The following is a 14,863-nucleotide window of genomic DNA, read 5'->3' as shown; positions in this document are numbered from 1 at the left end:
GCAGCATCTCTCCATAGGCTGCTCATGTCACATGACCTGTATCAGGAGCCTACAGTGAGATGCTGCAGCACTATGGAAGGCCAGTCAGTAAGTTGTTATGGCATTTGCTGGTAGAATCCATAGTTTTTGTTAGCATTTGTTTACAGCCTCAGTATATATATCTTGTAGCAAAAATATATCAATGATAGAAAATTAGTTTTAATAACACAGTCAGATATGAGTACCTTAATCAGTGGTGTAGCAATATGGGATGCAGAAGTTTTGACTGCACTGGGGCCATTTTGCAAAAGGGGCCCTGAGGGTCCCTCCGATAACTGCAGTATTACCTCCTTATTGGTCTTGTGCTGGTAATTATGACTTCAATAAATGGTTTGAATAGTAGTAATCATTAACAAGCTGCCCCACATCCCCCTCTTGCACCTCTGACACTGTGGTATCCATTGGCAGGTTTTGGTGCACTGCATCAATTTTTATGTATATAGTGCTTGGGGGGCCCCAATGTAGATCTTGCACTGGGGCCAATAGCTCCTTAGCTTATGCCAATGACCCTAATGTACTGATTTATCTATCTTGCAACAATATCTTTTTTCCCCTCAATTTAGGATTAGCTCCAGACTACCCATATCCAACTCCGCCTCCAAAGCCGACACAGCCTCCTCCTAGACCTCCAAAACCTCGATGTGATGCAAGTTCCTGCTTCCGAGGAGTGAAATGTACAGAGACCAGCAGTGGCTTTCAGTGCGGACCCTGTCCAGAGGGCTACACTGGGAATGGCATCATCTGTACAGACATAGATGAGGTATTATAGCCTGTACCCTGTGATTCACATAGACAACACAAACATGCTACAATTATTGCTGCTAATAATGATATACAGTGCAAACTTCTCAGAGTACATGCTGAAAAAGAAACTACATATAGGGCCCATTTCCCATGCTGTTGGGAAGCGGCAGCCGAAACGCTGTGGCATTGCCACGCACGGCTATAAGGATTTGGATTCGGTCTACGGAAAAAAACTGCAGCCGGCACTATTTTGGGGGTGAAAGGAGTCGTATCTATTTAAGTTCATGTCAGATATCAGATGCTTTAGACTACTTCATTTCCTGGCGCCAGGACATAAAATGGTTAATCAGAACACACACACACAGGAGTTGTGAGCACAAATTATGCTGCTTCTTTATTACAGTTGCTTTCCTTATATCCTACTCAATACAGGATTTTGCTCATGCGCAGTATATCATCATATGTCACCATAATTACAGAAAGTCATGTAATTTACGAGAATTAACACAGTTCAATGATCACGGGGAAAACATGTTATTTATGACATTCCAGGTGTGCCCATTTGGGGCATTTATGGGTTTTGCCCAGAGAGAAGAATTTGGCTATTCTCTACCTCATGCAGCCAGCTCTTCCTGCACAGATGTGTGTGGGTGGCTGATTGTTCTATAGACACATTAATATCACACTGAATAGATACATGAGGCACAGACTTAGATACATGTATGCTTGTATATGAAATTAATCTATATACTAATATATATACATACATATATATATATATATATATATATATATATATATATATATATATATATATATATATATATATATATATACATATATACCTACATATCCTTTCAGTCCCCCCTTTGGTCATTTCTTCCAAAGGAAGAAGATGACCATACTAGAGCCAATACCTAGAACAGGCAGAGCTAGCATCATAGTGGGCAAAATTTTGGTCGAAGTCTCCTAATGGTCAAACCACGAATAGCTATTTGGTAAAGTACTCATAACAAAGAAAATGATTAACTAACCTGTAACCTTAAATAATCAATCAAACAATGTTGGCCAATCTAATGGCCGAACAAATCAGAAAAATCAGAAAAGAACCAAATCAGGAATTATTCAGGAAAAACCCCAACAATTATTTTTCCTGATGCAGATCAGAACTAAGAACAATTCTCTTTCCTGATGTAATTTAGTAAAAATCTTATGCGGATTGCATGCATGGAGCACGCTCATGTGTTTAACTTAGCCCGCGGCAGGAATATTTCTCTTAGATCAATATAAGAAGCTTTCTTATCTCAGCACTTACTCCAAGAGAAACTTCCATCTGCTCTATTTTAGAAAAGGGCTTGTCTAAATACTAGGCCTCAGGTAGGCCAGGGTCAAAAACCCTTATGATGGCAACTAACTCATGCATAAGGTGGCTATATTTGGGAGAGGGTGGTCTTGACTCGACAACAGTTTGTGAGGCATGGCAAACTTCTCACCTTATATCAGCCATTGTACTCCAAGCTATCTCTGTATCCTTTACTCAAAGTCACACACTCCTGTTAACCCAGGGGGTGGACACCAACCCAACTACAATCATACTCAGGTCTTAATGCCCAGAGTACAGAGGCTGAGGTCAGAAATACAGGAGTACTGCCAGAACTCACTAAGCAAGTCAAAACCATAGCTACAGGCCTCAGTCCAGGACATATCTGTGAGAGGGAATACAGATCACAGCAGAAGTCTAGGGAACAAGGCTGCATGAGACCATCAACATCTCTGGCCTTCCAATTATCCCATATTAAATATACCAATCCGGTTGCTCAAGGCAACTGTGTTGCTGTGAAATTGTAGTCCATCACACCAATCATACTGACCAAAGCCTGTTATGCTTGCTTCAGACAAACAGATACAACTCTGATTCAACAAGGGAAGGGAATGTTAACTAATTGACTTTTTACCACAGTAATGGTAAATATCTATACAGACACACTACAAATCAAAGCAGAAAAAGATGTAACTAATAGCAACCGCTGCCAAAGATACTCTTTCAAGGTCAGGACTAACAGGACAACTGTAATGATGGCTACCTTCAGATTTAACCATACTAGACGGACTCTGCTAATCACACATATGGACACTCACCAACTATATTCACAATCAGGATAGGACACAACACAATAGCAACATGGACCCTTCACAAAACAATTATGGCCAGATTGAATCTACTGAAGACCAAGGTATCAAAAAGTAGGAGACTTGTTCCCTGAAAATCGCCCACTGAGATCAGGCCTGCTGAATTATATGTGTAGTAACACATATGAGTATGTATGTATATATATACATTTTACTGTCTGATAAATATACAATTTTATAGTTATCTGGGTTGAAGAAAGATGTGTGTACATAAAGTTTAACCAAAACAAAGCACCACACCGGCCCATTTCACTGCTGGTCCAGAGGAAGGCGAAAAACCCTTATAAGGCATAGTGTTATTAGCCCCAGAAAGGGAAAATTCCTTCCCGTCTCCAAAATGGCAATCAGAAAAAATCCCTGGATTATCAGCATTTGGCCTTATTTAGTAATTGAGGTAAAAAATATCAGCTCATTACAGATCAACCCATTATTTAACTTACAAAAACCTAATCCTAATTCTTTCCTAAAGAATGATATAGCAGAGATGAAGGCTGTTACTTATTCAGAAAGCAGTAACCCATAATGTCACTTCCAACTAACTCTCCATCTAGAATATCCTTAATATCGTAGCCCACCCCTCTAGTACTGAACCAATAGAAGTTATTTTTAGATAACCCAAGGTTTTCCCCATAGCTACTATTAATAGCTTTCCTACGAGCCCAATACACATAAGAATGTCCCACAATCCATACAATCTTCCTGAGTCTGAGATCCAGATCTTGTTCCATTCTTCAACAGATGACACAAGCAACCTTGAAACTTTTATCAGAGCACGCGTTACTGTCCACCTGATGAATAGTCTCTTTTTTCCTTGGGATTCAGGACTTAGTCAAACTATTTCACCCGATACAGTGGATCCAGTAGGAAATCCTTCTGTAAAGATAGCCTCAGGATAGCCTCTGGTCAGACTCCCACTGGATGGATTACCTCCGGATGGACTCTGGTAAGGCAGTCAGCTCTTATCCTCCTCAGGATAGATGTCTGGCAAGTTGTTTCTGAAAGAATAAAGAAAAATGTGCGAGTATCATGTTTTTCCCAAAAATCCAATAAGTCATTTATTTTTCCTAGTACTTGTAATACTAATATGATTCATACTCTCCACCATGAACTTCAAAACATACTTAGCGGATCTTTCTATGATCCCAACGGATCTCTCGCAATACCCCGTTCGCATGACGTCGTGTCGCTGTACCCGTGCGAGTATGTGACTCCATACATGGCAGAGAGGATGAACTCCCAATGAATTTTTACACCATAATGAATTCCCATTTTTTCATTCTTCCATTACAAGTCACATTCTCATTTTCATTCCATCATACCTGCCACACTCATACTCCAAACCCTAAATAGTGATGTATTGAAAGAACTTAGGTGGCCCTAGTGCAATATCTACCTCACTACCCCTTCTTACTACACCACTACCTGAAATGACATGACACAGATCACTAGGCCTGGGCAGGGCTGGACATGTGTATAGACAACAAACTAACATATTCCTCTTTTCCCCCATTTGACCATACATTAAAGTTATTTTAATGTCTGGTCAGAGTTAGTAAAAGGCTATATGGCATAATATGAGCAGGGTCACAGTACAGCGGAACAGTGGCCGGCACTGTCTCCCTGTAATAGGGTTGGGTCCCCTTTCAGATTTAAAGCTACAGACATACAAAGAACATCTATAGTGTCCTTTTCCCCATAGTGCGCTTAAGGTACTACAGCTATGGTTGTCCCCAAGACACACTTCTATAGGCACATATACAAAGAACAGCACTACAGAGACTAGGCTAAGGCCTCCTTACTAAACAGACACTGAACTACAGATCAAGCAAGACTGAAATTAAAATCCTGTCAGAGGTAAAGCTTCTAATCAGTACACTATAAAACAGTGTATCTTTTTCTCTCTGGAGTCTTCAGAACAGTGAAAAATCCATAAAACAATTGTCATACCAACATCAAATGATTCTGCAGTTTGTCAAAAAGTTCAAGCAAACTAAAATAAACTATTTTCCTAAGGATGAAAAAATGTACTTATTTTCCTATGCTACGTGCAAGGATTTTGGGCTTACAAAAAACCATATATTCTCACTAAAACCACGAGTGACTTAGAGTCAGAGCCTTAAACAACTCTCTGCTAATATATGTCATTAATTACATACACGCAAAGATGTTGTGTCACCCGGAGAGGAGATATTAATTTAAAGGAGATGGATTTATTAACAGGAAGAGGGGTTATTAAGGTCAAAACCCCACTATTGGAAAAGAATTCCCATAATCTAAAGGGTGATATGAAAATAAACAGCAATCGTGACCCAGAACTACACATGCGATCTTAATTGACCTAAAACTGTATACCTGTCCTGACTATTTAATATGTCCTCAATGTTTTCCATACATTTTCCCAAATGAATATGGCTTTCACAGTTTCACAATATCCACTAAAATATAAGTACAAACAGTATACAATGCATTATTTTTTCAATAGTTGCATGACATTCAGAAATATTGAAGTTACAATAACTGTGCTTTATCAGTGTGGCTTGGAGGAGGAGCAGTTTTCTTATCAACTTCTAGATGGCGAAGAGGCTGAGAAAATTTCTTCAACTGGGTGACCAGGCCAGTGAAGAATTAAATCAGGCACAGTTTAGTTACAACAGCAAGCAACACTTCAACAATGAGTTGCAAACATCATTAAATGCCTTTTCTGCTGCGATTTATAAAAAAAATACAGCCTACTAACTATGATACAATATTCAAGAAGGATTTATCCATGGAAACCTATTGAGTAAATCATTTGAATCTATATGCTTCAAAGCTACAAGCTATATAAATTCTGTCCAAATATGAACATTATTCTATCAAACTTATGGCAAACTACCTTGCCATGGGGAAATGATTTAACTCTACTCACTTGTATAAGTCTGGGTGACAAATGCCATCAGTTAATTAATCCACTTTAGACTAAGGGAATTAGGTTGTACTAAAAACTCAATTCACTTTACACTATGAAACTAAGGTAACACGGTGACGTAGCAGCCAGTGCTCTCGCCTTGCAATGTTATTCAAATCTCTGCCTGGTTAACATCTGCAGGGAGTCCGCATGTCCTCCCCGTGTCTGCATGGGTTTCCCCCAGGCACTCAGTTTCCTCACCCAAAAAAACCCACAGGCAAATCTATTCTGTAATATGAGAAACTTCATTCACATACATATAGACCGGGGTGACAGTTGGTATCAGTGAATTAATCTAATTTTAATCTAAGGACACTAAGTTTCAGGAATAAAATCATTCTCAAAAAACTTCCTATACTAGACTTTTGGACTTATTTAAAGACTGCCACGTGTGTAGTGAACACAGAAGCAGGTATATTAAGGAATGATAGGGACAAAACTTATTAGGTCATTATTTATTAAACTCTAACATCTAACTAAGAGAAACCTAAGATGTTGTTTAGATAAATATGACAATTAAATTACATCTTAAAACATTTCCCAAAAGGAATATATATACATAAATTATTCACTGTTCCAAATACTCCAATAATCCAACACATAGGATTCCTTTCTACTCCTATATGCGTATATAAGGGCAGCACGGTGATGTAGTGGTTAGCTCTCTCGCCTTGCAGCGCTGGGTCCCTGGCTCGAATCCCAGCCAGGGCACTATCTGCAAAGAGCCTGTATGCTCTCTCCGTGCCTGCGTGGGTCTCCTCCGGGCACTCCGGTTTCCTCCCACAAAAAAAAATAAAAAAATAATAATATATATATATATATATATATATATATATATATATATATATATATATATATATATATATATATATATATATATATATATATATATATATACGTATATTACATGTATACGTGTATACAGATATATTGTATTATTCAGAAAGGCTTTTACATGCATTTTTTTTTTCCTCTCTGCTTTAGTAGTGAGGAATTACAAAGTAGTACGTTAGTTCCTCTTTTTTTCTGGCAGAAGAAAAAAAAAACCCACAAGCAGATGTTTTGTGCAGCCACCCGGAAACACCATTAAAGAAAAAAAAAATGAATCCTTTGTCACAAGACCCGAACCTATCTCGATACAATTTAACTCTTTTATTTCTAACTATTAAGAATACATCCGTATATATGCAGAAATCATTATTAACAGAGAAAAGGAGTTAAAAATACTACTATTTCAGAAGAGGAACCCACACAGATGTTGTCATTTTTAATCCTTTCAAGCTTAAAGGGGAATTTTAACACTTTTTATTAAACCAACTTAAGTATTTCTGACTATTTCAAAATTACATCTGCATTCAGCTAAAAAATCATTACCCATAACTCTGCAGTATCTGTCTAATTAAAATACCTAATTTAAAGAAGTAATCTCCTAATGAGAAAGAAGAAAATCTATTTTATGAGGCACCTATACCCATAGTTTCAACACATACTTTCACAGGTGCCCAGTGACGTAACTAAGGAGCTGCGGGCCCTGGTGTAGGTTTTACATTAGGGCCCCCCCCAAGAACTCTATACATAGCAATTGATACAGGGCGCCAAAACTTGTCAAAGTACAGTGTCAGAGATACAAGAAGGGGATTGGAAACAGTGTGTTAAGGATTGTTACTATTCAAAGCATCTATAGAAGTGATTATTACCACTACAGGACCAATAGAGAGCTAATACTGTGATAGAGGGTGGACCCTTCAGGGCCCTTGTGAACCAAAGGCCTCGGTGTGGCCACTACCTCTGTAACACCTATTGTTACGTCCCTGCGGGTATCACCTTTCTATAATACATATCACAAGCATGTACTCAATACAATCTCTCAATTTACACACATATGTGTCAATTTGTACACACTACATATGAATACATTATGATACATGTTATTGTATAACTATACCTTAATTTACAGGAATTAATTACATTACTGTATTTCGGAAATGTTCTCTTACAAAAAAGCTTATATTAAATGACCCATGGATAATTCAGATAATTTCTGACGGTCAATGTACAAATCTCAGTATAACCAGATATTTGTTAAATATGGCATCTGAAACCAGGTTTGTACGTACATAGAATTTATACTGTAGATTTTGATAAGTGACCGTTCTCATCCGAATTTCATGAGTGTCTTCAATATTAATTTTACTAATCATCTTTCGGAAATCTTCAGAAAATACAGTAATGATCTTATAACACTTTATATAATACTCTATCATCGCTGGCGCAACCAGACGGAGAACAGACATAAAACACACATTACTAGTCAAGATTAACACACAAACAAGACAGACTTAGACATATATAATTCTAATCACCGTTAGACATAGTTCTTTAACCAATTGTATATGGATTGAACTATTATTCCTTTCTCCCCAAGGGAATGACAGCCCAAGACTAATATACTATATTATATTCTAACCAAAAATGTACAAAATATTTTTCTCCCAGATATTCTGGCAACATAAAGGTTCATAAGTTTCATCTATATTAGGGATTGGGATAGGAAACATTTTGACAATATTTTGACCCATTGATCTAATTTCAGTTTTATACTGTAATTTATTGGCCCTCTATTAAATCTATGTGTCAAATACAAGATATTGCCGTACCAATAGACAATTCTTATCTAGATAAATTATAATTTATATATTTTTAAAATTTATCGACACTATTTTTATCAATAACTACTATTTATCAATAATTCTATCTATAATTCCCATCTCATGAGAACAAAACAAACTTTGTCTAGGGATTTTATCTTTCTACAACCTCACTAAACCCAAACTGTTTCTCAGAATTTAATAACTTTTTTTCTTAACCTTACTAATAAAACAGATTATTATTTACAAAACAAACACAGACAAATAATCTAAAACATCTGAATCTTATCTGACATTATAAAAACCTTACAAAAATAACCTATAATAAACCCATTCAAAACCTAAGAAGAACTACAAGTACCCAGAAATCTATACCATATGGTGTCCTGTTCATTTCCCAAATGAACTCTATTTTCTTGCCAAAAGAAAATTTATTGAAGTTGATCAGACTTCAAATTTGCTAGATTTTTCCCAAAAAATCTATATTTCCCTTAGACCTACTAAGAGAAGTGTAATAGACTTACCAAAAGTCTACCTTCTCCCTAAATTTTTTTTTTTTTTTAATTACAAAACTAAGGCCTTCTAAAAACCTTATAATCTATATAATTAAAATTATACTATCAAAAAACACAAACTCCAAAACCGGATTCGTTTTGGTATCAACAGAAATTTCACATAAATAATATAGACACCTCTCTCTTTAAAAAAAACAAAAAGAGAAGTATAGTCATATTACTTACGTGAACTCTGAAGAAGACCATCCGCGGCGAGCCCTCTGCTGAAAGGAGTCGTATCTATTTAAGTTCATGTCAGATATCAGATGCTTTAGACTACTTCATTTCCTGGCGCCAGGACATAAAATGGTTAATCAGAACACACACACACAGGAGTTGTGAGCACAAATTATGCTGCTTCTTTATTACAGTTGCTTTCCTTATATCCTACTCAATACAGGATTTTGCTCATGCGCAGTATATCATCATATGTCACCATAATTACAGAAAGTCATGTGATTTACGAGAATTAACACAGTTCAATGATCACGGGGAAAACATGTTATTTATGACATTCCAGGTGTCCCCATTTGGGGCATTTATGGGTTTTGCCCAGAGAGAAGAATTTGGCTATTCTCTACCTCATGCAGCCAGCTCTTCCTGCACAGATGTGTGTGGGTGGCTGATTGTTCTATAGACACATTAATATCACACTGAATAGATGCATGAGGCACAGACTTAGATACATGTATGCTTGTATATGAAATTGATCTATATACTAATATATATACATACATATATATATATATATATATATATATATATATATATATATATATATATATATACATATATACCTACATATCCTTTCAGGGGGCTGTACACGATTTTGGATGTGGCCTATTGATTTCAATGGGCTTCGATTCTGCATTTAAAATAACTTGCAGAAGAAATTGGCTCTTAGGGCCCTTTTCCACTAGGAAGCCCGAACGCACACATAATCGCACTGTAATGCGATTGCGTCATTAACTATCTGGAACGGAGCTGAATCGCAAGAAAAATTGTGCAGGCCGGCGATTGCAAATTGTGAAAAATCAGATTGCACTACTGGAAAATGAGCACCCTTATTTACATGTAAAACGCAGTGAAGTTGCGATTGGCAAAATGGACATGTTCTGCTTTTTTGATGCAGATCAAGACCTAGTGGAAAGGGCCCTGAAACTGCTAAATACACAATTAAAACATATACAAAGTAACTATGTAACTTACCTGCAAAGCGTTACAGTTTGTAATTATCTCACCACTGTTGTATTGTACTTTGCGTAGCACAAAAAGTGTGTGACAACGTTTCATTTTATCTCTCAATTATGTCTACATGTCATTGCCTGGTCAGTAACCCCACAAAGGAAGGAATGATCCATTTCCTATAAGAATTTAACCTGCACGGACAATTCGTAGAGAAGCACATGGCTCATCTATCTGCCAATCAGTTGGTACTTCTCTGATTGGCTGGTCAAAGGTCAATGTATACAAAAAAGGAAAAGTGATACATGATCATTACTAGCCAGTTGGGGTCGTACAAATGGATCACCTTAAAAGTGCAGGGGAAAGTCTCCTAGGAGAACTGATCATGTCTCCACTCTTTCTTACCTAAGGGTAGCTTAGTCCAGTGTACAAGTCCTGCTAGCACTGCCCACTGCACTGGGTTGGAGGTGATGTACCACTTAGGGTGAAGGCAAAAATCTCTTTCATCACGACTAGACACCCCCCTCCCTTCTACCTGGGACCACCAGTGGTTTACTATTTTGTGTTTACCGCAGGGGTTCTTTAAAAATGTCCTAATTTTTTTTGCAGAACTTCAGCTGCTACATTGGTAAGTAAATGAATTGTCCATAGATCTAACCATCTAGACATTTCCTCCAAGGAAGTAATTTGGATTAGTGAAGATGTCAATCAAGCATTCAAGGAGATCCAATTACCAGTTGGAGAGGTAGACAGACAACCAGCTAGAGACACTTTAGAGAATACTAAAATAGTTTGCAGTTATTAACTTTTCCTAATGTATAAAACTATCCCCTCCATGCCCCAGTGATTTGCCCTGTAATGAATCACCTAATAGAACTCTCTAAAGTAAAAAAAAAATCTAATTCCCATTAATAATCTAGCAAAATCACCAGCACCGAACCCTCGCTTTCCAACAGTCTCAAACCTTGGAAATTCCCTGATCTAATTCACTTTTTCTCCAAGTTTTCTCCTCTTTGATATTTTTTCCATCTTATCAATAAAATGCCTTTAAAAGCAAACCTGAAGCGAAAATAAACGTATGAGATAATGAATTGTATATGTAGTACAGCTAGAACATTAGTAGCAAGGAAAATAGTCTCAGATTGTTTTCTAGTACAGAAAGAGTTAAAAAAAACTTTAGTTATCATTTATGTTAAAAAGTTTCTCTGAGCCATTCGACCCGCTGGGTCGATTACAGTCCTGTTTTCTAAAGCACTTAGGGCTTGTTCACACTAAGGGTGCTTTTGGCTTTTTTTAAGCGCCGAGATTTTCAAAATCGCCCTAAAAGCGCCTCTGCAGTGATTCCCTATGAGAGTTCACATCTGAGCGGTTCGATTATGATCCGCTTACCAAAGCTCTGTCTGCACCATTTTTGGGGCGATTTGCCTCAATGGAAAGTATAGGGAAATCGCAAAGCACTTGAAAAAATGCTTTGTTTATCGATCTCCCCAGCACTTTCATGAATAAATACATTGTATTTATTCATTTCCAGCTGAAAGAGTTCTCAGGAAGGGAAAAAACAGAATCGCTCTGCGAAAGCACTTTATAAAAATCGCAGCGTGCAAGTAATTTCCTGGCAGGCACTAAAAAAAAATCACCCACAAAATCGCAAAATGCTGGCGTCAGTTATGGCGATTTATGATGTGAACAAGGCCTCAAACAGCTAAGAAACAGTGAGGGAAAACTTAAGATAAGGAGATTTTACTGCAGGAAGGTTCAAAGGGTCATTATTTCTGCTTTGTTTATAGCTTAAAACTCAGATTGTCGTTTTAAAACAGTATGATGCAATAATAAAAACAACTTAATGAAAATAAAAATATGAGACTCTTCTCTTTGCTACTAATGTTCTATTCATTATCTGTACTACACATACAATTCATTATATCGCTTTTTTTTTTTTTAGCTGCAGGTTTGCTTTAAGTCACCAGCAAGCAAGAAAATAAAAATTTTCATAGTACTTTTTCACATACTTTTTTTTTTTTTTAAACACAATTTTTTATTTTTTCCCATCAAACAGTGAACAGAGGGGATAAAACATTTGTACAGTCTGATAAGATAGATACATATATCAGATAGGCATTGCATTAAGCATCACTCATTGTAAACAGTTATCTATTCAGACTTTGACAGTTAAATACCTTAGATCTGATTTCCTGAAAAGATAGAAGTCTCCCCCCTTGCAAGTCACAAAGCTGCCCCAAGCGCTCTATTCCTTTCTCCTGCCAAGTCAGGAAACCTCCATGGGCAAGACTGGCTGGGAAACCTGGGTGTCCCCATAAGGGCATGTATTTTGAGATATATTGAGGTGCAGAATATCATTTTCTTAGGGCTCTCCATGCCATAATTGTGTCCTTAATTACTCTGCTGTATTTAAATCTCTGAGGTAGAGACTTTTGAGGGATGTGCTGTGTAATAGTTCTGCCAGTAACCACGGATCTGTGAAGGACGCTTCTAAGGAATAATTAGAGTATATGCTTGTTTTCAGAGCAGGGACAAGGTCCTCCAGCAGCCAAGGCTGAGACACCAAAGTGCGCCCCTCCATCCCTTCCACCCCAGCTGTCACACACTAATTGCTATTAGACTAAGAGGGCCACAGGGCCCACAACCTTCCCAACACCTTAATATCTAGTTATCTGGCTTGCAGTCACTGCTATGTAGCCCCTTTTTTTATTTCTTTCTGCTTCATACACAATTAGGAATGACAGCTGAATGAATTGTGCGCCCCCTCCTACACTGCGCCCTGAGGCTGGAGCCTCTCCAGCCTATGCCTCGGCCCGGCCCTGCTTGTTTTATTTAACCAGTCTCTCACATATCTAGCTAAGCAGGCCAAATAATAACGGTGTATGTCTGGGATTGCTAGACCTCCCCAACCTCTAGGTAGTGACAATTTGGAAAAGGCTATCCTTGATTTCCTATTCCTCCACAAGAATTTGGAAAATGCTCTGTTTAATTCCTGGATATCCGAGTGTACAAGGTCACTACAAGGATCACCAAGACCCTCCTACAATTTTATTGATAAGGTGTGAAACTGTTACCTAGGAGAAAACGTGAATTGACTTTGGGCCAGTGTCAGTAAATCTGTGATATACTTTACAGTATATGGCTAACACTTTATGCACCTGTTATTGATTTCAGTGCCGACTGAACCCTTGCTTTCCTGGAGTCCGTTGTGTAAACAGTATCCCGGGATACAGATGTGAGGCCTGCCCACCTGGATATACAGGACCAGTGGTACAAGGAGTGGGCACTACCTATGCAAAGCAAAATAAACAGGTGAGATTTAACATCACAGCAATTCTGCAATATATGCGTTTTCTGGGATCTTGTTAACCACTTAAAAAAAGCTTCCGATTTTTTTCAGGAGATTTGATCGTTTTTATCGAATTGCCGTAAATTCTGATAATTTTATTGTATCGTGTGTTGCCACCTTAAAACTAATCTCTTCTCTCCTCTGCCTAATGGCCCATACACACGGGCTACAACTGTTGCTGGAAACACATGGCGCGCGCATGTTGCGGCGACAGGTCCTTCGTGTGTATGAGGCACGCGCAAGGAACTGTTGCTAATCAGAGCTGTCGCCAGGCGATTGACTTGGCCAATCGCCGGCAACAGCTGTTGCAGGAACCGTCGCTAGTCTCAAGTCGGTGCGGTCGTGTGTATGCTAGTCTCTACCAACTCTTGTGAGTCCGACAGTTCATTGAACCTGCGACAGAAGTTGCTGAGCAACAGTTTCCGCTATGTTGCAGACAGGTTGTTGCTGTGTGTATACAATCGTCGCTTGTATACAACTGTCGTTGCTGGAGACTTTCAATTGTCAGACATCCGTGCCTCGTGTGTATGTAGCATAACACTAACCTCCCCTTTTCCGTGCCTAACACTAACCTCTCCTCTGCCCAACACTAACCCTCTTCTCCTCTCCCTAAAGCCACATCTACACCATACAATTTTTTGTCCGATTCATTGATTCGATTCGATTCAATCCGACCGACATGTTGAATCAAATCGAATCACTGAATTGAATCGGACAAAAAATTGTATGGTGTAGATGGGGCTTAACACTAACCTCCCTTCTCCTCTGCCCAGATCTTTCCACCTCTCCAGATTCTGTCCTTTTCAGAAAAGTGACACGACACCAGGGAAAGAATGAAATGCCAGGAAAGCCATTTTGCCCATTGACCGGCCAATATTGGACTTTGGCTGGTGATCTTACATCTAAATAGGCCATTTTGAGAAATGCCCGGCCAGTTGCCACTTTGGGCGACTTCTGGCTTTGGCAGGAACATATAACGCCAACATATTAGACAAGACAAATAACATTTATATTGCGCTTTTCTCCTTGCGGACTCAAAGCGCCAGAGCAGAGCAGCAGCCACTAGGGCGCGCTCTATTGGCAGTAGCAGTGTAAGGGAGACTTGCCAAAGGTCTCCTACTGAATTAGTGCTGGCTTACTGAACAGGCAGAGCCGAGATTCGAACCCTGGTCTCCTGTGTCAGAGGCAGAGCCCTTAACCATTACAC

General features: G+C 38.4%; 1 protein-coding gene across 3 annotated transcripts in view; it reads left to right on the top strand.

Annotated features, from left to right (window-relative positions):
- The window catches only part of THBS4 (thrombospondin 4), a 128,408-nt gene that overhangs the window by 54,203 nt on the left and 59,342 nt on the right, over positions 1-14,863 (top strand). For all 3 annotated transcript variants that reach the window (XM_068250110.1, XM_068250121.1, XM_068250100.1), the window contains 2 exons: positions 603-799; positions 13,482-13,619. In XM_068250110.1, coding sequence (XP_068106211.1) covers positions 603-799; positions 13,482-13,619 — 335 coding nt within the window. The remainder of the gene's footprint in view (positions 1-602; positions 800-13,481; positions 13,620-14,863) is intronic.

This window comes from Hyperolius riggenbachi, chromosome 1 (genome assembly GCF_040937935.1).
Source record: "Hyperolius riggenbachi isolate aHypRig1 chromosome 1, aHypRig1.pri, whole genome shotgun sequence".
NCBI classification, from domain to species: domain Eukaryota; kingdom Metazoa; phylum Chordata; class Amphibia; order Anura; family Hyperoliidae; genus Hyperolius; species Hyperolius riggenbachi.
This window is presented reverse-complemented; position numbering and strand designations above follow the sequence as displayed.